A 23206-nucleotide genomic window follows, 5' to 3' on the forward strand; every position below is an offset into this window, starting at 1 on the left:
TAGACTGCGCCCACAAAATCGAGCTGACGTGCCCAAAAGAGAAGTCAGAGAACAGGAAATATAAACCAGGTTTTTTTTTTTTAGAATGACTAGTCCATCTGGAACCAAAATAATGGACAATCGTGATGCCATGGCCGCAGGTATAGCAGAGCTGTTGAGACCAGCAGTTCAAGAAGTTGACGAAAGAGTGAGAGTAGTGAGGTGAGTTAAGCCGAATAGTAAGTAATTTGGGCCAAAGATTCCGCGATCAGTGTCGGGGAGCTCTCCCGCTGATGTCTTGACGGGGTCTGTCGCTCTCGGGGCGGCGGAACTAGTATGCCTAGTTAGAATTGTCAGTGTCACACTCACGCACAGCCATCGTTTCTTTTTGCAGTCAAACAGTTACAAACAATGGTAGATATCAAGTTTGGTGTTTGATAGATAGGACATGAATGCCTAACCTTCTTCTTCTTCTTCTTCTTCTTCTTCTTCAAGCTACACTGCCTCCTTCAATCCTGAAGATTCTTGCAGTATTGTAGTACCGGGGACCGGCAGGTGCAATACACCGGGTGAACACCCTACTCTTTGACGAATAGTGTATTGGTTTTAACGTGCATAGGTTGTGACTCTCCTATACACGGGACCAACATTTGCGTCCTTTCCGATGGACGGAGTGTTTTCCAACTGCATTCACACCCGCACTGAACACAGCGGTGAGGCACGTTAACACACAACGCTAGCATCATTTTTTTTTTTTTGTTAGACGTCTTCCGGCATGCTGCGGGACTCGAACCCACGCACGTTGAGATCTACGATCTTTTCCGGAACAGGCGCTCTAACCGACTGAGCTACACTGCCTCCCTTGAGCTACACTGCCTCCCTGGACCATCCCTTTAAGTTAGATCAAATGTTAGATCTAACTTACACATAGGGTAACGCGCCCGGTATTCGGTCACTTAAGGGGAAATCGCCGGTAAAATAAATACCTACCTCATTTATTTGTAAATCCACCGACCAGGAGAAAGAAAAAATTGTCCTCTTTCAGATTATTGAACTCATTTAGAATATTGAATATTGTAGAACAAAATATTGCCGATAGACCGAGGTGGTGTTTCCGCCCAGTATTCGGTCACGCCGCCCAGAATTCGGTCGCGCGAAAACGCGCGATTTATCTGATGTTAACTATTCGAATTTCTCTTATGCTTACTGTTTTTTATTCCTTTTATGTGATCTCCACATCTTAATTATACATTTCTAGTGTTTATTTTTTAATAATAGCAACAATAAAACCTAATTAGTCCACTAGAAATAACAGAACAGGTGGAAGAATTGAGACTGAACGGTATTGTTTGAAATTTCGCCATGTGATGGCGTAAACTGAATATATATGTTTCATTATTCATTCTATGAAAATACATGTTTAATAATTAACTTTTGTATTTTTTCTTCCCTCTTTTACAGGCAAACCTCCTTTTGTATTATTTTACTTTGTTTATGATTTATAATTTCCTACTTTCAATCACTTGTTTTGCTTTGCGACGTTACATTTCATGTTATTTTTTTCTGTTTTGTTTTGGTATTTACATAATCCCAACTTGCATGGTTTCTTACCTGTTTGCCGTTTTCATATTCCTATGCATGCCCCGGATGCATGCTCGTTTGTTTGGGGGGTTTTGTGTTCTTATATTTTGTTTATGAATTTCAATTTCCTACTTTCAATCACTTGTTTTGCTTTTCGATGTTATGTTTATGTTGTTTTTGTGTTTTGTTTTGGTAACATTCCAACTTGCATGGTTTCATACCAGTTTGCCGTTTTCATTTTCAAATGCATGCTCGCTTGTTTGGGGTTGTTCTGTTTTTGTTTGAGGGAGTCTTTAATTATTTTGGTCTGTTTATTATTATTACTATTTTTTTTTTGCTTATTTGGTAATTCAGGGAATCCAAGCGGGGAGCAAGGTCCGTGTACCCGTAATTCTCGTTTCTTTTTACATGATAAAAGTGTCAAATTAAGGGGGCTCATCCCTGGATCCGCTACTGAGTAGAATTTATTATTTTGGAGATTTTACTTAATGTTCATAATTTTCTAAAATCATATTTTTAATCTGCCATCCCGATAGTCCTGACAGTCATTCATGAAAATCTATCAAATAACTTGGTTTTTGTTTTTAGTCGCTCCAGTCAATCACCAAAAGATAATCAGCCACACGACCTATGTCAAATAGTAGATCAACACTAGCTCATTCAAACTATGGGCATCGGAGAAGAGGATTATCTTTTGTATTTTTTAGGGGGTGGATGCAACAATAGAGGTCCCCAATGAATATTAATCCTCTGCTCTGCTGACCATATCAATCCCCTCTCGTTAAGATTATATAAATTTTCAATCACTCAGAATTTTTAATACAACAATCCAAAACGGAATCAACCAGAAAATGGCGCAGCATCATCGTTTCAGTCAATTTCATTACAGACAAAGAGTCAAATGGGCAACATGTTATTGAAACTTCACGTCTTTGCAGTCAAGATGTTGTTTATTTTTTTCAGTCTATGAAATGAATGGCAAGGTGAATGTAGAATTAATACAAATGGCAAATAAGTTTCATACTCTTGTCTTTCATAAATGGAAAGAAATCAATAAATCAAATACTCTGTAACAAAATTTACTGTTTGGCCATCTACGTACAATACATAAAATTTATATAAAATTAAGAATGATATAACAATAGAATGTAAAAATAATTCTTGTACTGCAAAATAATTAGTACCAGGGCGTAACAACTGCGTAGAATATATATTTTCTTTGTAATTTTATTTTTTACAATAAAATTAATGGCTCAATGATACTTATAAGATCTACGTCGGCCTCCGATATAGGGAAAGCGAAGAGGAAATAAGGATTTCATATCATTCCTTTGATAAATCAAACAAAGTTTTAGGGAACATAGTGATATAAGAGGTCATTGAAGACTATCTTTAATTCACTCAATGCTAAATCTTTCTTGAATACAAGTGTGGTACGCCTTCTTGATGAAATAATTTGAATGAAGATAATGTACATAAATTAATTTCATCATAATGGCCTTAATCTATTATTCTTACACTATCCTTTTCATAATTATGCTCACTGTTTTATTGCAACTTCCTTCAATATCATCATTTACTGGTTCCATATTAAAACACAAAACTACTGCCCTCGCTATTGTCATTTCCTTTACTACATCAATGGTCCTTTAAATCCCCCAAAAATGAACAAGAAAAATTAAAAGGGAAAGAAAGACAAAATAACGACGAGACCGACAATTAATTTTGAATCATCTGCTGAAACTCTAGTCTCTTCACCCCGAATTTTGCCATCCACCGTTCCCATGCCGCCAAATTTGCTTTCATAGCAACGGACAGGTAAGGGCTGGAACCATGCCGCGATTTTACTGGTGTCTTCCCATCGATCTGTGGAGAAACTGGTAAGGAAAAATTTTAGAACATTTGAATTATATTTTACATATAAAATAGTTTAAGTTCAGAGTATGGTTAAGTAAATAAAAATATGTAGACCTACTTTATCCCTATGCGTTGATTTAGGTATCCCATATACCTCAGACGCCCTCCTTTTTGACATCTTGTCTACCATCCAATACCGAGTTGTCAACCTGCTGTTTGATATACTGTTTGAAAAGTCATTGAAAGTATGAACTCAAAGAATTTAAAATTAATATTAGACGAAATGAACATTTTATTAATTATATAAATCACTTTAGGCCTAACTCGGGCAGCAACTGAATTCCAATTGAATTCACAACAGTAACTGATAATTCTAACCGAATTCGTCAACATTGTCATCCACTTTCGATTGATGTTATTAGCAATGATGACAATATTAAAAGGCCCCTTGTTTTAAATTAAAACGACCAAAAAAATTAGCCGCAGACCTCTGATATGTGAGGGACAGGCAAAATTGAGGGGCAATTTTCCAGCCTTTGATCTAGCAATGACGTCTTTTAAAATAACACTCGTGGAAGAGCCTTTTTATTTATTTTTTCTTGGGGGGTCCATCATCCCTGGAACTGGATGTATTATTCAAATTAATAATAATATTGTAAATAACTATGATAACATTAAAAAAATAACAGTTTAACTATTGAGGTTGAGTTTGACTATTGAGGCCAAACAGGAAATCACTAAGACTTAATCTCAATCACGTTAAAGGCAATATCAAAATGAGCCCTGGTCAAATTCGCCAACTTCGTCACCATCGTCATTCACCCGCTCATATTGCATTTTCACAGGCAATAAACATCTTTGTTTTAAGATTTTTATTAATAAAAATAATTGTAGGTATATTCTTAACTTATTTAGGCCTAACGTAGGCATATCATTTGCCCTATCATTTGAGAAAGATGTAGACTTCAACTCAATCACGCAAAGGCAATCAAAATGAGCCTTGGTCAAATTTACCAACTTCGTCACCATCGTCATTCACCTGCTCAAATTGCATTTTCATAGGCAATAAACATCTTTGATTTAAGATTTTTATTCATGAAAAATAATTTTAGATATATTCTAAACTTATTTAGGCCTAACAGAACAAAAAATGGATTAAGATAAGTGTTTCACTTGCGAGGAGCAACGTATCTGCACGCTCTTCCCTCCTCACAAACACACCGGCAAAACACTCAATGTTGCGCGACCGAATTCTGGTCGAGCGCCCTCTCACTATAGGGGCAATGTATAAGCCCTCGCTACTCATCAGTTTCACTGCTAGTTGCATATTCGCTGCGACTGGGTGAACACACAAGTCTTCCCCTTCACACTCGTACCAAATTCACTACACCTACACACAAAGTCATGACGTCACAAGAGTTTATATGAGGCTGCGTCCGCTTAACTCAATAGCTAAGAAACCCGGAAGTAAACAAAACCCCCCCGACGCGGTCAATTTTAAGGTTAGTTTTTGGCTGGGTGCTTGTCTTAATCGACATTTTTTTTGAGGTAGGCTGGAAGTGCTGGTTTCTTGCATGATATGCCAAAGTTTTCTGGCTCATGCATTATTTTTTTTTTTTCAACAGCTGTTGAAACAGCTGTCTGACCGAATTCTGGGAGGTGACCGAATACCGGGCGCGTTACCCTACTGTAGTTAAATCTTTACCAATGTTTTCTTGCCTCATATGCTTCATGATCCAGTTCGTTAATTGGCTTAGCTTAGGCTAATTTGTGTTTGTCATCCAAATTTAATGGCAGCTGTATAGAAATATTCAAAACTTGCCCGGTCAAGACACCCCCCTGTCCATCGCGGCCCGAGAGATAGCATAGTCTATGCAATGGAATAGTGCACTATTCTATTGAGTGACATCACAGGAAAGCAAAATTTTCTTGAAGTTTTCAACAACATAGCTAGACTATAATCACAATATATCCCCTATAATAAGATGTAATGTGCACCCAGATTGCTTTTCATGCCATGATTTAAAAACAAATAATTAAAGTTCTAACTTAGCATCAAAGACCAATGCTATTTGATAGACGATATTCTTCAGAATTAAAAATAGGATTGTATATATGAATGTAACACTAAGTTTTAAATGATTTCTATTGTATCCAAGATCCATATTTTCTATTCTATAATAGGGAGAGTCAAGTTGAACTAAGACACAAGATTGAAGAGTTAGATGATGGTAAGTATGATGGGACTCCGGACAGATATGGGAAAGATTATGTTTGAAAATATGCATGTAATGTGCAAGCGTGTTAGATCGCCGTCAGCAGTTTTTCAACTCGCCCGTCAGTCACTTGCTGAAATCATTTGTAATGTTGAAGGTGTCTTGAGGTGCTGTTTTTAATCCCTGAAATGTTGCAACAATTTGTCAAAGATCCAACAGAAGAAAAAGGAGTTTATGTAAGTGCTGCCAGATTTCAGAAATTTCAGGAGAAAAGTTTATGGAGGAAGTTTGTGGATACTTTGATGTTGATTAGCAAAATTGATAGTTGGAGACTGCTGATTATTGCCTATGGGTAACCAATGCACTTACATGTTTGATGTATTTTATGTTTTTTTTTGCAAGTTCATCTTACCCTTTTAACCCTTTGAAGACTGGCTTAATATGCCATAACATGCATTTTGTATAGACCAAAGCCTGCTGCACATATGACAGCTCAGTCTCCAACAGTTTTTATATACATGTCTTTTCTTGGACCATCTAAGGGTTTTGCCCCTGTATGTGTATGTCATAATAAATATGTTCAAAAAGTAGAATTTTTTCATAAATGTTAAACATTTTATCAAAAGTTCTTAAATGGGCTATTATGGTGGAACCTTGAAAAATAAATTGCAGAAGGGCTTATGTATTGCACGTAGGTGTGTATGTATGACAAGCATACACGTGGAAGAATCATATTGAACAACATGCAAGCACCAGTGGCAACTGACACTCTTATGTTCTAATGAAATATGGAATACAGTGGGCAGACCAAGGGCCTTCATATTCTGCCCTGATTGCTTGTATACATGTAATAATAATAACAACGTGCCTTGGAATAGAATATTTCTAGATAGATATTTCTATATGAATGCCTATTATTATTATTATTATTATTATTATTAGTTAGTTAGTTGTTTGTTACCATAATTAACAAGTACAGTACAAGTCCAGGAGCACAAACCTGAACGGTAGATCAAATGGCTGATTCATGCTATTGCTTTGCATTTGTTATTAGGTGCAGTCAATCTTTAAATGTATGATCATTCTCTTAAGCACTTTGTTACAGGCCCAGTCATTGTTTACATTGCTGTGACACCTGTGATTTTTTTTTTTTCTGGGGGGGGGGGGCAGGATGGGATGGGGGTTGCCTTATTTTCTTTTTCAATTGGGGGAAAAATATGAGCTTTTAATCAACTAAATATGAAGTGGTTTAATTCTGTTCTTTTTTTGCTTTACATGTACATGTATATCTGCATTTATCACATAATATAGCTCTAAGAGAACTTTGCAAAGAGAAGAGCGCCCCCATTGATTTGGATTTATATGTGAAGAAACTAGCCAACTGTAAACGGAGGATTGCTACAGTTAATAACATTGTGCAGAATGCTCAGGTAAATTCATTTCTCTTGTTTAATTCAATTTACTACACTTTCTACTGTTTGACTTTAAGGATTTTATTATGAAGGTTCTTTATTTCATAACATAGATGTTTTTTTAGTCCAAAATGAAAAAGGGTTTGTTAATCCACAAATTTTTGGCATTATTCTGAAGGGCTGTTGATCAAGGAAAGAAGTGGGTTTGTTATTGTGATGGTTCACTAATTCAACAATAAGTTAAGGTTCATTGCTCTGAAGGCTAGTTTGTCTGAAAATGAAATACATGTTAGGTTTGTTAACTAAAAACTAATGATTTATTTGAACCTCACTTCATGTTCCGGCTATCCAACCACGTAATAACAAGCCTTATCTTTTTTTTATTAATTAGCAAACTTGGATTAATTAAACTTATTTAGTTTTCATATTAATTAATCCAACCTTTAGAATATTGAACCTTAATTCATTTGGGGATTAATGGACCTTCTGACTAACGAACCTTCTGAATATTCTACCCTTTGAAATAAGGAAGTAAAGGAACCTTTGTTAAATCAAGCAGTAACCCTAATATCAATCTTTTTAGTTAAACATGCCGTAGTATGTGTACTGGTCTTTTTTGTGCACAAGATAACTCACTTCTAGTGGATTTTTTAGGCCTTCTTATTAACTCCTATTGACTTGCTTTATAATTACATGAGATTCAGTTTTTATCGTTTAAGACTAGAGCACAATAAATCAGACCTTCTAGATTTCATTATAAAGAGACCAAGAGTTTCAATAAAGAAATTGATGAAACAATAGATGATATTATGCTGCAGAGTTCAAAAAAAGAAAGAAATTTGAAGAAAGCAAAAGAGTATTCTTGAGAGCTCTATACATCATAAATTCATATGTAAAACTATATTTTTGTTTATAATTTTCAGCACGTTTCTACATGTACTGTACATACTATTTTCTACTGTATCATGAAAGCCAAAATACAATGGATTATTTTTTTTCACTTTCTATTATTAAAAGCTTCATTGCTTTGCATGCTTTCTTATTGATCTAATATCTTCATGCACCATGCTTCTCACATGTTTCTGTAATAGTTATTTCTAAGATTGCTTTTAATTTTCATTGTTCAATCTCTTTTTATTTATAAAGACTTGAGACATAGAGCGACAAACTTCAGCAAGAATTTCAATGGGATATAAGGCATAAAAAATGGATTACAGATGCAAGGAAGGCATCAAGAAGTCTGCCCACCTAATTCTTTGAAAAAAAAGCGCAAAATAATTTTTTTGCGCAGACAAACTCATGTTTTTTTTCAACATGACTTGTGACATAATAACAAATCATGACATCAAATGTGAGTCTTGACACTGTAATGATGATTTTGGCAATTTTGAACCTCTTTTTATAGATTTGAAGCAAGTGACGCACATAAGTATAAGTGGTGCGAGTGTTCACTTCATGTATATATGAACACTATGGTAAATTTTGCTGAATATTGTTGCGTCATATCTCATCAAGGATTATGGGGATTATAATGTGTCAGTCAAGTACCGTATCACTGCAATAAAAGTAAGAACACAGATGTAACTTTATTTTTCATTCACACACAAAAAAATGATTACTGGTAATAAAAATATTAATCTTGGTTGTGATTATAAAAGGTAAGAAAAGTTTTGTATCATATAGGTTTACTGCATCTATGATTTAATTATCACTTGTATTAAGTGCATACATAATCATGTCAATCATGCTTCCGTGCATTGCATCCATCTTTCTTTCTTTCTTTCTCCCTTTCCTCTCTCTCTGCTCTTCCTCTTGTATCTTCACTCTCATGCATACATACATTGATCAACCAGGAGCGTCTTGGAAGACTTCATTTTCACATCTCCCGTGAGACTGCTAAACGGAAGGCTCTGATTGATCCACCCACTGCCGGTCCTCTTCCTTGAGGGATATCAAAGACACAGATTATGGGCATGTTTGCCATCCTTTGGTAACTAAATTAGTAGCCTACATGTTTTATTACTTGCATGAATTCTATGGATTTATTCCTTTAAATGAGAATAAAATGCTTGGAGCAAGTTACCGCAGCTTACAAAGTGTGGAAACCGTAAAATCAAAGGATATGACCAACAGAATTTTGATTAAAATTGGACTGGTATTAAAGTTATGAGCATTTGAATTTTGAAATCACTATGTAGCTTGTGTGAAAACTGTAAAATTAAAGGAGCAACAAAAGTTTGAGTAAAATTGGACTAGTATTAAAAAAGTTTTGAGCATTTGGGCTATTCCACGGTTACCCACGTTACATTTGGAGACACCCTGACTCATACTTGGAGCTGTAACTCCATTATTATTCATAGGAACTAAACATCTCTTTATCACAACAAAGTACACATTCTGACTATCCTTTGTATTCATAAAAACAAAACTTGGGAAATTTTATTATGCTCCTGGCAAATCTTTGAAATGTGTCGGTTACTCATGTTACATGATTTGGACATGCATAAAATGAAAAGTAGACATAAGTGAAAAGTGTCCTCATACAAGGATTTTATGAAAGTTGATTATATCCATTTCAAAGAAGTATATTAGGGAGACAAATTTGTATATGATTTAAACAATAAAGAACACATGGTTTTTACTAGGGGTGCAGATAAAGTGGTTACTCACGTTACGGTTCAGATGGGCTATACAGTACAAAGACACATTGAGCTCATGTCCACCAACCTATGGAATTGCCCATTTGAATTTTCTAGATCACTAGTGCTATGGAGATCCTCCTATTGGCAATGTGAACAAGATCTGGGATGTCACACATTTACAACTCTCCCTTGGACGCTGAAAATATATCCCCAAACATCTCACCTTTTTCTCTTACTAATGATAAGACATATAATTCTTCCATGATATAATGTTTTGAATTCTCTATTACATGTCCTCTCATAAATGGACTAGATTAAAAGGAAAATTTTAGTGAAATGTGTACTAAAGTAATGGGGGAAGTGTACTGTATGACATCACAGATCTTGGTTGCGTTGTCAGTGGGAGGATTTACATTTTACATCGCATTAGTGATCTCAATATTCAAATGCTCATAATAACATTGTTTTATTCAATCTTCCTCACACTTTCATTGGTCTGGTTCTTTGATTTTCTCTGTTATATGAATCCAACTGGTTTCAAGGGTTTAATTCTTTAGATAAGGAAAGCTATCCTCAGTATGTTCAGTTTATCATTTGGTCTAAAGCATTTGCGTCTTTTCCAATTCTTTGCATGTTGTTGTAAATGCATAGAAATGCTTGTTTCTCTAGCCTGATCATGCAAGTAAACAAGTGGAACTAGCATGTGAACAATAAGGATGAAGAAGAACTCTAAGCTAAACTGATTGATATTTGGTTCCATGACATTTGCTTGTGCGACAATTGCTCCGCTCTAGATTCCACACACTAATCCAATGACCAACTTCAACCCTGGGTTTAACACTATACCCTATCCTAAACCTAACATAAAACCCTAATGAAACCCTAGCCCTACATCTTACGCAAATTAAGCCTGGAGCAATTGTAGCAAGAGTAAATGTCTTTTCACCTGATAATTGTGGTAACTACATGTACATTTAGTTGTAAGTAGATGATACATGGAAGCTTTAAATTTGTTTTTTTTTATAGCAGCTTCAGTAAATAAGTTACTGGTTTTTTCATGCTTTGTCTACTTTCTGCTTGGTCTCATCCCACATGGTCTAATTCTAGTTGGTTAAATACCAGCTCATGTACTAACCATTGAGTCTAATTGCCATTTTATCCCATTATACATATGTGACCTGCCACCCCAAAACCAACAATAAGTCGACCAAAATGAATATTGAGATTTTTATTGAGCTTGAAAATTCATTTCCTAAGCTTTAAAATGATATATAATATGTTAAAATTGACCAATAACCATTACAAGTACTTGATTGAATGCAGAGGAAATTCAGCAAGAGCTTAAAAAATAAGGAGAAAACAAGGTTTGAAGTTTGGGATTCACTCAAGCATGAGATGTGCATACTGTGTAATCTCGGTGAAACTTCCAAGCAGTCTGAAAAAGTATTATCCAAGAAACTCTTGTATCTTTTCTTTAATTCAACTTCACGACTTCAAATTTTCACAGTATGAAGAAGAAGAATTGTTCTTTTAGGTAAGCTTTTTTTTTATTTTTGTATTTTGGAGACTAAATTGCTATTTTGGCTATTGACGGTTTTGGGGTGGTAGGTCACATATTGTCTAATCATCCAGGCTATATTCATATGGGATTATGGTCTATTATCCACTTGGTCTGACACCACTAAAACCCAGTCTATGAATGAACTGTATTATGAACTTGGATTTCATTTGACACAATGCCCCCCCCCCCCCATAATTGGGTATTAGACAACATGCAGTGTAGACAAAACAGCAGTTAACCAAAATGTTCGTAGATCCAAATTAGATTGAGCCCATGTGGTATTACACTATCTGAGAAATAATATAGTCATTTGGGGACCAAGTGATAATACAGGATGTACTCACAGACATGCATGTACATGTATACAAAGGCATTGATTGGAATCAATGTTTACTGCGATCAATTTCCATTAGTGCAACTTGGAGCTTTATTCACTATTATTTTGTTACACATGCTTCTTGCTATAATTTGATCATACCTTATTTCATTTGATAACAATTTTATTTTTAATTAATGATTATTCATTCAGTTTGCAAAAAAACGTAGTCTCATGATATTTGAAAATCCTAGTATACCATTATTGCATAAATTCATGAGGATTTATTCATCAAAGCTCTTTTAACCACAATTGCTTATTATCCAAATGCACCTCAACTCGCTAATTCTGGGTCATCTTTTTGCTACTGTTCAATCAACTTTTTTTTTGTCAGCCATCAAAAAAATCACATGCCATAGATCACTCAATACTTGTGTATAAAATGCAGTTTTGAAAATAACTTAAGTATAATCCTTTTTGCTTTAAGAAATTGTTTGTGCTAGAATTATATATACTTGCATACTGGTATAGCTTTTTAGAGATAAACTGACACAACTTGAAATAGCAGCACAATTTGGTTTGTGCTGGATGATTTACTTTGATTTTTTGAAATATCAGTGAACAAATTATGTTCTTTTTACTGGTTCTTTTACATGTTTATGAATGTTAGATCAAGATATTTTGCATTTGTTTAGTTTCTTTCTTTGACATATTTTGAACTTCTTACTGAGTGTGATTCTTGGTTTTAAAAACCTTTAGGTAAGGAGTTACATGTAAATAGGAAAAAAAACGTGCATTTGAACTCTTTGAAACTCTGAAAAAAAGAATCTTCAACAGGTTGACATTTCCGAATGAGATGAAATGCATTTCTTATCCACTTTCATTAATTGATCCGTACTGATCTGTATGTAAATAAACAAATGGAAAGTTTTTTTGCTCAGTGCTTTGTAACCGAAAGAAAAAGGTGATATATCAAATGGCCATTGGATTGGAATATGTGGCATTGGTTGCCAATTACAACATGTTTTTATTATCTCTAATAACTCCTGCATGTGCTATAAGACTGCAAACAAGCTTGTGAACGGTTACCAATTATTATCACAAACAATTTGTTCTGTATGATACTTGGTTTCCATGTTATTGTGAGCTGCTTTGAATATGGTAGATTGAAGTAGTTGGTTTATGTTTCAACTCTTCTTTTAGTCACCATGGTACAATTTATAGTCAATCCCTTCCATAAAGACCCCCAAAGATGAAAAGAAAAGTGGTCTTGAGGGGTACATATAGGTGATCTTTATTGACAAGTTCATGTAATATAGTAATGTAATATATAATAGCTGTAGCTTGTCTGTGGTCTATATTATGGTTGTTCCACTTTATGTTTGTCATTTTGCCTCCGACGAAGATTCTGCTAGGATCGAAAGCTTAGGCCCCTTTTGACTTTGTAATATAATAGAGAAAGTTATCAAAATGAATCCAAAATTGTAGTCTTTATAGACAGGGGGGTCTTTGTATAACAAATGGTTACTAAAGCAGGTTTGGCTGTCATTTATGACACACGCTCATCTAATGGATATCTCATGATCTCTCTTTTTTGTATAGGACCGTGTGATGAAGCTGGACAATAGAGTGAGCACCGTGACAAGAAAACGCTATCGGCTGATGACAAGACTTCGGGATAAACTCTCCTTCGAGTCCAACCCAGAGCCTGGGGTCCCCGTCAATGAAGCCCATGATGAGCCTCTCAATGAAGGTCAAGATGATGACGACGAAGACCAAGACGATAAAACTCAAGATGATTCCATTCTAGATGATGAAAGGACTGATACAGATCATATAAACAAGCAGGAGGGTAATTTGTCGTCTGAGAAGTGATGAGATTGGAAGGATTTATATGTGCGTCAGTTTCCATGGGGATTTTGCAACCATTCAGATGCCAATCATGCAGAGTGTGGAAGTGATTTTTGACCAGCAGACATATCGTCACGCCACTAGAAATCGCCTTGTTGTCCAGTCAATATCTCACTTTCCTTAGGCTGACAGTTTCCCCAAGGCTAAGTCGAGCTTGGTCGAAGAACGTCTCACAGGGAGTGTTTCTTTCCCCAAAGAAGTCTCAATTGGCGGTATTTTCAATGCTTCTAACTAAGTCTTAGGCAGCAAATAAAAATCCACTCCCCCTGGAAGCTAACGTCCATAGAGTACCGAAGTGTGACATCAGTTGCCATTGTGTCATGGTGGGCTGGTTCTAAACAGAGTCGCAGCCGACATTCGTCTGTCCACATTTGTATTTGAAAATTGGCTCGTCTGAAAAATAGGTTGCAAGTGATCGAATTCCGCTAGCAGCCATTTTCTTCTATGAGAAACACACACTTTCATTGGGCGGGTACATTTGTTTAGAACCAGGCCGCCATGACACCATGACAACTGACGTCATTGCTTCGGTACTCTATATACTTTGGATCTGTATAATATGGGTGTATACGATACAGTTTAAACTATAAGCACTGTGTGTGGTTTCCCATTGACTAGTCCTTTTGAGATAATAATACAGTGTATAAAATATATTATATCCTACATAGATTGAATCCTGTATGCTGATTGGTTCAAATAGCATCATGTGATCAAACATATTCTCACTATTTTGCAATGATGTCGAAAATGAAACGCCCACCGAAGAAAATGTGCTATTCCGTGACGTCAATGATGGAATAGTCGACTATTCCATCATTGACGTCACAGATCATGATGGCGCAAGCACTAATACGCGTTCTGCGCACTGAGCGCTTCAGGAAAAGTAGGTCAGTCAGCGCAGCTGGTTTGATTCAGATTTAAAAAAGAACTAGATTATCAAGAAAGTTTCTATAACTTATTAAAGTAGGATATAAAACAAATATACCAGGCCTTTATTTCGAAAGTATAGCGGGAATCATTCATCCTCGGTTGTACTAGCATAGTCACTATATTTTCCCTCGGGGCTTTGCCCCTCGGGAAAAAATAGTAATGCCAGTCCAACCTCGGATGAATAATTCCCGCTTTACTTACTCAAAGCCTGGTATATTTGTATACTATAAAATAGCCTATAATTTTATTCGTACACGGCAATTAAAATGTTTTCAGGGGGATAGTACTTGCTTTTCTCCCTGGTAACATAATAATTGGGATATGGTATGAATGTGTATGAGCAGTGAATAAGTGTATTATTCAAGTGGTCCTAAATCATAGGATGACATTGTTATTACACTATTGCATTATGGGTTAGGAACTGGCCTAGATTTGAGTAGTTAAGGACTTAAGATGGTGCTGTATGCAGGGTTGCTGGTTCATATTGACTTAAAAGAAAAAACCTTGTTTTTGTCCTATCCTAATGGAAGTGTTGAATGGTGTTGAATATGAAGTTTTACTGATATGTTGAGTTATGTACAGCTTTGTTCAAAGAAACTTCTGAAGACCACTGAATTTCTTACTTCCAATGGAGTTTCCTCGATAGTGTGTCCCATTGAAAAATTCTCTTATTTTTACAGAAAGGCCAAATCATATCTCAGTTACATTCTCTTTTTTTTATGGGAAAAGTTCATGTATTGATAAGCAGTAGTATTGTATTGTTTGTTGTTGTTTCTTTCACTGAATCTTGAAACGCACTGGCGTAAATCCAAGCAGTGAACCTATTGTTTGGGCGGGGGGTGAACAATTGTTTCATCCCCCCCCCCACTTGAATAGTTTAACATCATGGATTTACGCCCATGTTGAAACAAGAGTACAGATTCATTTGGGAGTTTGGGAAAATCGTTTCTGACAGGCCTCATTATTTGACCTTAGTTGTATTGTCTGTAATCTGCCAGGTGTAAACGATTCACCTAAAGCATGCGTCTCAAATCAAAAGAATAAATATTACTCCTGCTATAATGTCAAAACTGTTCACAGAACATGTTCATGACACATTTTCTTGGTCACACTGTAAATCAGAGCTAGTTCACAAAAGTCACTTTTTTGTTGAGGTTGTGGGGGGTGGTGGTTATGCATCCCTAACAGTAATGTTTGGGTCATGTACATTACACCCCTTGCTCCTCTATGATACACCTTTGAAAATAAGCACATTGTTAGGGGAGATTGCATCATCACTGTTTTAATGAATGGAAATGACTCCATAAAATGGTATATAATTGAAAATATATGGGGGCGGGGGGCATAGTGGTCAAGTGGTTGTGACTCTTTATTTTGAAATCAGAGGGTCCTGAATTTGATTCCTAGCTATGGCATGTTTTCCCTTCAGCAAGAAATTTACCCACATTGTGCTGCATTCAACCCTTGTGAGGTGAATGGTTATCCGGCAGGTTTAATTCCTTGTATGTGCTGAGCACTCAAAATGGCAGCTTGAGCTAAAGCTGGGGTAATAATATAAGAGTGCACCTCAGAGATGATTATATCTCTTGCACTATAAAAATGTCAATTGTTATTATTTTATATATAGAAATGATATGTAATAAAATATACTTTACCATTCTATTTTCAATGAGTGACATTGTAATACTTTGTGTTTTACTCTCAATACCCAGGCATTTACATCTTTTTACAAATTCTTTGGAATATTGAAATAAAGCTATTTTCATAGCATCAACATAATAATGGTGTGTCATCCTCTCTTATGAATGAGACAAAGATTTTTTTATACAAATTCCAATTAAATATGACATAGTAACAAGAAGCATAGACTGGTGTACCCTACTTTACCACAAATATTGCAATATCATAAAACTTGCTCCCAAAATGCATTTGACTATTATTTGATTTTAATCCTGTTTTGTCTAATTAGTTTAGTAAATTATAACCAAAGTTTTAAGAGATGTAGATATTGTCCAAATTACAATTTTTTAAGGCTTTGTTAAGCACTCACATTCATAAAACAATTATTAAAACAGCTGATTTACGTGTATGCAAACAAGGGTGATTAAGTTATACTCTTGAGAGCTAATTTGATGTAGAACTTGTGGGAAGAAACCCAATCTTTATCAAGGACCAATTATTGATCAGACTGGCTTTCTTCTGCTACATCCCACACCTTAAAAGACCACACCCTTTTATTGATCGATCTCTTTAGTACTAGTAGGGGAGATCGGGGTTAGTTGGAACGCGGGATAAGTTGAAACATTGTAATTTTCTTAAACGCCTGTAAAATAAATTTATGCAATACTGCCCTCAATTTATTGCTATTGATAATACAACAAATTGAGGGCAGTATTGCATAAATTTATTTTACAGGCGTTAAAGAAAATTACAATGTTTCAACTTACCCCGATCTCCCCTACCTACCAACGGAATTGTGAATCATGTTTTAATGAATGCATATTCAGTTGATGCCTGATAACACATGTGGTTTTGTTTTGTTTTTGTTATTAACAGAAAGGTTCCGCTCATGGCACATTTAAACGGCGGCAATCATATTATTTTGTAACATACATAAACCATACTTCAAAGAGTGTGGTCTTTCAGGATGTTGGAGATTGAGCATGAAGTCTGTCTGAAGACTGGTTAGTCCTTGGTAGAATTTTTTTGTTTCGTCTCCCATAGTCGATTACATCTGAGCCGAGACTGTTAATTGCCCTTGCTATTCAGGAAATTCATTTTTGTTTATAATGGTTATATTAAGCACAAGTTTCCTCCCTGAAAATATGGAAAAGCCTTAATAAAAAGGGCCCTTATCTGAGGGTCCCGTTAGTCAAATCTGCAAAAAGAAAATACTGAATAATTTCATACAATAAAATATAAAAGAAATAAGGACATTGACTTCTCATTTGCATAACCCTGTTGTGCATATAAATCTATTGTGTGAAATTTATGAAAGCAGGATTTTTAAAACGTTGCTTTCCTATCTTGGGTCGATTGTCATGGAGGGGGTGGAACTTGTCCCTTGGGGATATGCTTATCAAGTAATAAACATTTAAGAAGAGAGACATTTTCTAATGCTTTTTATTTTTATCAAACAACAGTATAATGTGGTTGCATAATAGAAATGATACATGCTTTGATTCGTTCATTATATGGCCTATTCCCTCTCCTTGAGGCTGTGTTCAATCCATTGCACCCGGCCTAAAAGCTTTGTACAATAGTTTGAACAGAGCCTCAATTCAATTTCAAATAGATGTGCATGCATCATTTGTATATTTTACCTTAGCCTATGACATTTTCACACTGAAAGAAGATATTCAGAAATAAAGACAAAAGGATGAAGGGATAAAAAAGATGTTTATTCAATAATTGTTTTACATGATTAGACAGTAATGAATGTTGGGTAATTCTTAATGATGTAAATCACATATAAATGTCAATTCCCTGATTTATAAAATGTGCATGTACTAGTGCTAAAGGTGGAAAATTTGTCTTTCTATCATACACCTAGAAATACCTTTATGTTAAAATAAAATATAACATTTGTACATTTAAAGAAATATCTCAACATATTGTATTTCATCTCTTGTTTGACCACTTCATGTTTACTAGTCATTCCAGAAAGTTTGCTGTTCAATTACAACTCCACATATAAAGGATGGATGCAATACAATACACAAGATTCCTGTATGACACACATTTCTGCATATCTTGTCTTGTCATTGTTTAAAGTCCCATTATATACCACCATCTTCATATATATAATATAGTGTTAGCTGAATATTTATTTTATTTTGGATGGCTCAGAATGGAATACAAGAAATATTCCAAGAGTTTGGGAAAATATTGGCCCTGAAGAGTGGAATATTTCTGGAATTTCATGAATAACGCCATCCAATATAATTATTATCATCTATCCCATCCCACCCCCTTGCTTCATAGGATAAATTTTGGTTGTTGACATGCGACTTGCATGTGGTTCATTATGACATAATGGAGCGTAATGTAGTTGTGCTCTATGCTGTGCATCGCATTGCTTTCATTACGCGTTGTATATTTCACGCACGTGCCCTAAACTGTTGAATAAGCTCTCATATTCAATAGCAAATTTTGTACAGGAGCCTATGGGATATTCGTCGGATTTCTGTCCTTTTTAGGGATACGCTCTGATACTGCACAGGCAATTGTTGCAGACCAAAATGCGCGTTTTTAATGCATCGCTAGAACACTATATAGATGATAATTTATTTTCTTCTCATGCAGGGGAGATTAAAATAAAGCATCTTTAAACATCTACACACTTTCGTAATCCAACTGAAGAAAAATGTAAAAAGCCAGACATACGTGCCCATTTTTTTCACACCATATCACTCCATGGTAGTATATATCAGGACCTTACAAACATGAACAATTTATTATAAGTCGGCCTACATGTACCAAAACAAGTATCAAATAATTAATGTACATATGAGCTCTGGATGAAACATTTCACAGCATAAGTAAATAATTTTACATCTACATCAGGAATTGAATACATTTCAATTACCACTATCCCTTCAGTTGGCGTAATAAATGACAATGAATGTGCCTTTTGAAGGCAAGACATTTCATAAATTATATCAATGTGTAGATTATCAGATTATACTCTAGATTGAAGGAATCTGATTCACTTCTTTATAAAAAGTGAAGCCCAAACTGACCAAATATACTAAAAGAAGCAAAACAAGGGGGTGGTAATCAGTTCAAGTATATGAAAAATAGGAAACACGTTTAAAGTCTTTTAGAACTGATTGATATAAGGTTGTATATACTCGGACATAAGGCCAGTGATATTCCTTTACTGGTTAATCAAAAAAGAAAATCTGATTTAGTTCTTTACTTATGTGAAAATTTATTGAATTTACCTTCACAAAACAGAATTTCTATTTTAGATTAGGTTTGAAATGGAATTAAAGGATTTCAACAAAGGAAACAGTCATTTTTTAAATGGAAGATCACTGTTTCTACACATAAACATCCAAATACAAAATAATTTTATGCTGTTTATTGCAAGAATGTTAATGTCTACACTCTTTTATATCCAACATTTAATAAGATAAAGATTTCATGCTACTACATAGATAAGATGAACTGATGAGGACCAACATGGAACAGTTTTGTGAATTACTACATTCAGATTTAACCTCTTTAACAACTGAATTCTATGGCCCGAATTCACAAAGGTGGTTCTTTAAAATCGGTTGAACCTATGTTATATGCTGATTTCCTGTATAAATTACACTTGCCATGGTTAAGTATGCTTTTTTTTATTCATGAGTTTGAATTAATGAGTCCATTGTTAAACAGTGGACTCATGAATAAAGTAGTGTACTTAACCATGGCAACAGGCGTAAATTTGGCGCACTGACGGTGACAAGGACGAGGTAATACCCGATATGTTCTTTGGTAAAAATATTCGTATTATTCACACATATTTACAACTTGTATGCAATCGTTTTTGCAAATATGTATGACAAGGCATTTATATCACATTTACCACTTGCCATCCAGTGTAGAAAATGGGTACCAGGTGGGAAGAAACTCCTTGAATGCTCGCACGACAAATAAGAGTAGCTGTACTAAAGCTGGGATAATAGTATGCAATGCTTAGTCACATTGTGCTATATAATTGTTTCTATTCTTATTATACTTTTGCACTTGGAAACCTATAAAATCCAAACATTACAAGCCGAGTCATGGGTTAAAACACAGCATGAATCTCAACATAAGAAATATAAATTTTTCATTTATACATTTATAATTATCTTTTATATGTAATGTCACAAACAGAGATGATTTCTTCTTTCCTTTTGCTATGTGCAAATTGGTTTGCAATTGCTGCAGATTGGAGTGTTTGTTTACTTATTTTATAATCCAACTGTTGGAGGTGGCAATAATGCTTCTCATGCGCAATTTAAGAAATTAAAGTAAACAGAATATACTTCACTCATTCAATGACATCACACTGCATGCTTATAAAATATTAATATAGTACTTTAATATCACTTCACAAGGATAGTTCTGGATATTAGCTTAACTTTGTATTTTCCTCACAAAGCAGGTCAAGTCATACAATATTACATTAATTGCAGGATTTGTTATCGTACATTGATTCTTGCTTTCATACTTCTGAATATATATTCCATTTGGGGCTGGAATGGTCAATGTTAAATCATATTTAACCAAACCATACAAAAACATGATTGAATTGAATTCATTACCAAATCTCGCTGATATACAAATAGCGAATAGGCATGAGTGCGATGGTGCGAGATTTCGCATGAGGTGAAAGAAAGATGCTCTATTCAACGAGGCGTTAGCCGAGTTGAATAGAGCGTTTCTTTCTTTCACCGAATGCGAAATCTCGCACCATTGCACGAATAAGAATATTCGCTATTTGTGTTGTACAACGCCTCGGAATTTAGCGAAAATATGAAAAACAAGAGTTTTTCCCTATAGAAATCTATGAAAAGGGAGCAAAATATTGTAAGCAAAAGGAAAATCCCACAAGCGCACATGCTCTTGGGCAGCCTTGCGCATTTATCCAGCTGGCTTATACGCGTATTGCACCTTCATTTTTACCGAGCGCAATGAATTAAATCGTATTGTGACGTCACCTCCTAAAGCCGTGCAACGGTACATTTTGGATGGTACGTGTTTTGTGCAACGGTACGAATGTTTGACATTCAGCCTCCCATTTGCTCGCGTACAACAAGCTAAGTAGGCGTTGTACAATATAGAATAATTCTTATCATTTTAACATCGCGTATAGCATTACGTAATTGTAAGGTAACAAAATAGCAACATGCTAATCAAAGTTATTCCAAATTCAATTACAGGTACATGTATTTACAGTTTCTAAGGCAAAATTTTCAATAAATTCTTTCTTTCTGGGTCCCATTTCATATGCCATCAATTCCATTGGAACCTTGATTGTGACTCACTACTAAACCCATGGTAGTTTGTCATAATGGCAAAGTTACAACAGTCATAACTATTTGTTAAAGATGCCCAGAGTCCTGAGAGATTGAATTACTGGAATCACCATGAAAATGATCAGACTGCAGTCAGATTAATAAGCTTATAAAAGCTTGAGGTAGCCTTCCCTATTCCAAGCAACGCAAGTTTTATCAGGCTGATCTTGGTTTGGTTTCCTCACAACTTAGATGTTGATGAACGTTTTACAGAAGCTCTTATCAATCCGTACGGTTTATCCACAGGCATTAGAACCTAGATGAAATAAAGAAACATTCAAAAACACACTGTAAATAATGACAAGTTCAATTCAATTCATTAATTAATTTCATAAAATATAAAGCGATGATAGAACAATGCTGTGGATTAGCACAGTGACTCCCTTTGATATACAAGAGAGTTTATAATCACATAATCCCATAATAAATTCTATAGGGCTAGGTCAATCAAAACAGGCTACATGTAACAAACAAAAAACAAAATCATCAAACAAAGAAAAAAGAAACAAGAGTTTTGAGTTCATATGCAAATAAAGTGAGATATTCACATAAATTTGAATTTAAATGAATGGTTTAATTGTCTACCTTTACTTTGAAAAAAATACTTAGTACAAACCTTACTTGTGTTGGGTTTTCATCATTTACTAATTTCTCATCATCTGAAGAAAAACATCCTCTATTTCAATCCATAAGCATTTAACTAAAAAGCAGTGAAGTATATTGTATGAGAAGCAAATTGGCAACTGTCAATGCTTTGCTCTGATTTTTCATCTTATATCAAAACCACCAAATCACCAGGGTTAACTTCCCTTCAAATGCGACATTAACATTTGAAGTCAACAGTCGCTGATTTACGTAGCAGAGAATGATGATTAAATATTGCTTTTCTCATAATCCCTGATTATAAAGCCTCCTGTTCGTCAAGGCTCACTATCTTTATAGAACATCTGCTAGACATAAAATCAAAGTCCAATACTTATAATATTAGCTCAATGATTGAACAAATATAAACAAAAAAAAGGAAAACAAATGCAAATATTGAGGAATTTTACAAGCAAATGCATATATCTCAAAGTCCATGATAATAATAATATAGGATTTGTCTGGCGCACGTATGCACCTTGCTAGGTGCTCAAGGCGCTCCTATATTACCCCAGCTAAGCTTTTTGAGGAATTACTTCCTGTCGGTACCCATTTACCTCACCTGGGTTGAGTGCAGCACAATGTGGGTAAAGTTCTTGCTGAAGGAAGACAAGCCATGGCTTGGAATCGAACCCACGTCCTTCAGATTAAAAGACGAGAGTCTTAACCACTAGACCATGACACTGATACTGTATATTAGATGACATTCTAATACAAATTCACTGAAATATACATGTACAATGTACCACTACATTACAGTAGAGTTATGAAAAGTTTAGCTTGTAGTATCCAATTTCAATCTATTGAAGTAAAACAAAATTACCTCGTTATTGTTTTCCATGTTGATCTTCTTGAGGTCTGCTAAAAAGTAGTGAGAATTGGGCATTTCCATAGTAACCTCACTGATCTGTAAAATAAACAAATATCTATATGAGAACCTCAGTCTAATGCTCTCACACACAGTAAGCTAGTCTGTAGTAAGATTTAGTTCTGATGACTTTGATATTCATAACATTGAGCTGAAAATGACACATTTTCAAATTAGCAAGGGAAAAGAGGAAAAGAAAAATTATATCTTGAACATTAAAAGTCAAGTCCACCCCA

At 35.0% G+C, this 23206-nt stretch overlaps 2 protein-coding genes across 3 annotated transcripts in view; one reads left to right on the forward strand and one right to left on the reverse strand.

Annotated features, from left to right (window-relative positions):
* On the forward strand, positions 1-17982 carry LOC129277618 (SNARE-associated protein Snapin-like). Its single transcript, XM_064110726.1, has 4 exons — positions 1-201; positions 5602-5648; positions 6945-7063; positions 13167-17982. Exons 1-4 carry the CDS (start codon positions 86-88, stop codon positions 13437-13439), a joined length of 555 nt encoding a protein of 184 aa, XP_063966796.1. The 5' UTR covers positions 1-85; the 3' UTR covers positions 13440-17982.
* Positions 17786-23206, reverse strand: part of LOC129277985 (uricase-like) — an 11562-nt gene continuing 6141 nt past the window's right edge. For both annotated transcript variants that reach the window (XM_064110724.1, XM_064110725.1), the window contains exons 6-7: positions 22926-23009; positions 17786-21716 (exon numbers count right to left, since the gene is read on the reverse strand). In XM_064110724.1, coding sequence (XP_063966794.1) covers positions 21642-21716; positions 22926-23009 — 159 coding nt within the window. In that variant the 3' untranslated portion in view covers positions 17786-21641. The remainder of the gene's footprint in view (positions 21717-22925; positions 23010-23206) is intronic.

This window comes from Lytechinus pictus, chromosome 15, assembly GCF_037042905.1.
Source record: "Lytechinus pictus isolate F3 Inbred chromosome 15, Lp3.0, whole genome shotgun sequence".
Taxonomy (NCBI): Eukaryota; Metazoa; Echinodermata; class Echinoidea; order Temnopleuroida; family Toxopneustidae; genus Lytechinus; species Lytechinus pictus.

Coding starts and splice junctions, on each gene's coding strand:
- LOC129277618 (XM_064110726.1), top strand. CDS start 86: ATGACTAGTCCATCTGGAACCAAAATAATGGACAATCGTGATGCCATG. Junction 202..5,601: donor GAAAGAGTGAGAGTAGTGAG/GTGAGTTAAGCC, acceptor ATTCTATAATAG/GGAGAGTCAAGTTGAACTAA. Junction 7,064..13,166: donor ACATTGTGCAGAATGCTCAG/GTAAATTCATTT, acceptor TTTTTTGTATAG/GACCGTGTGATGAAGCTGGA.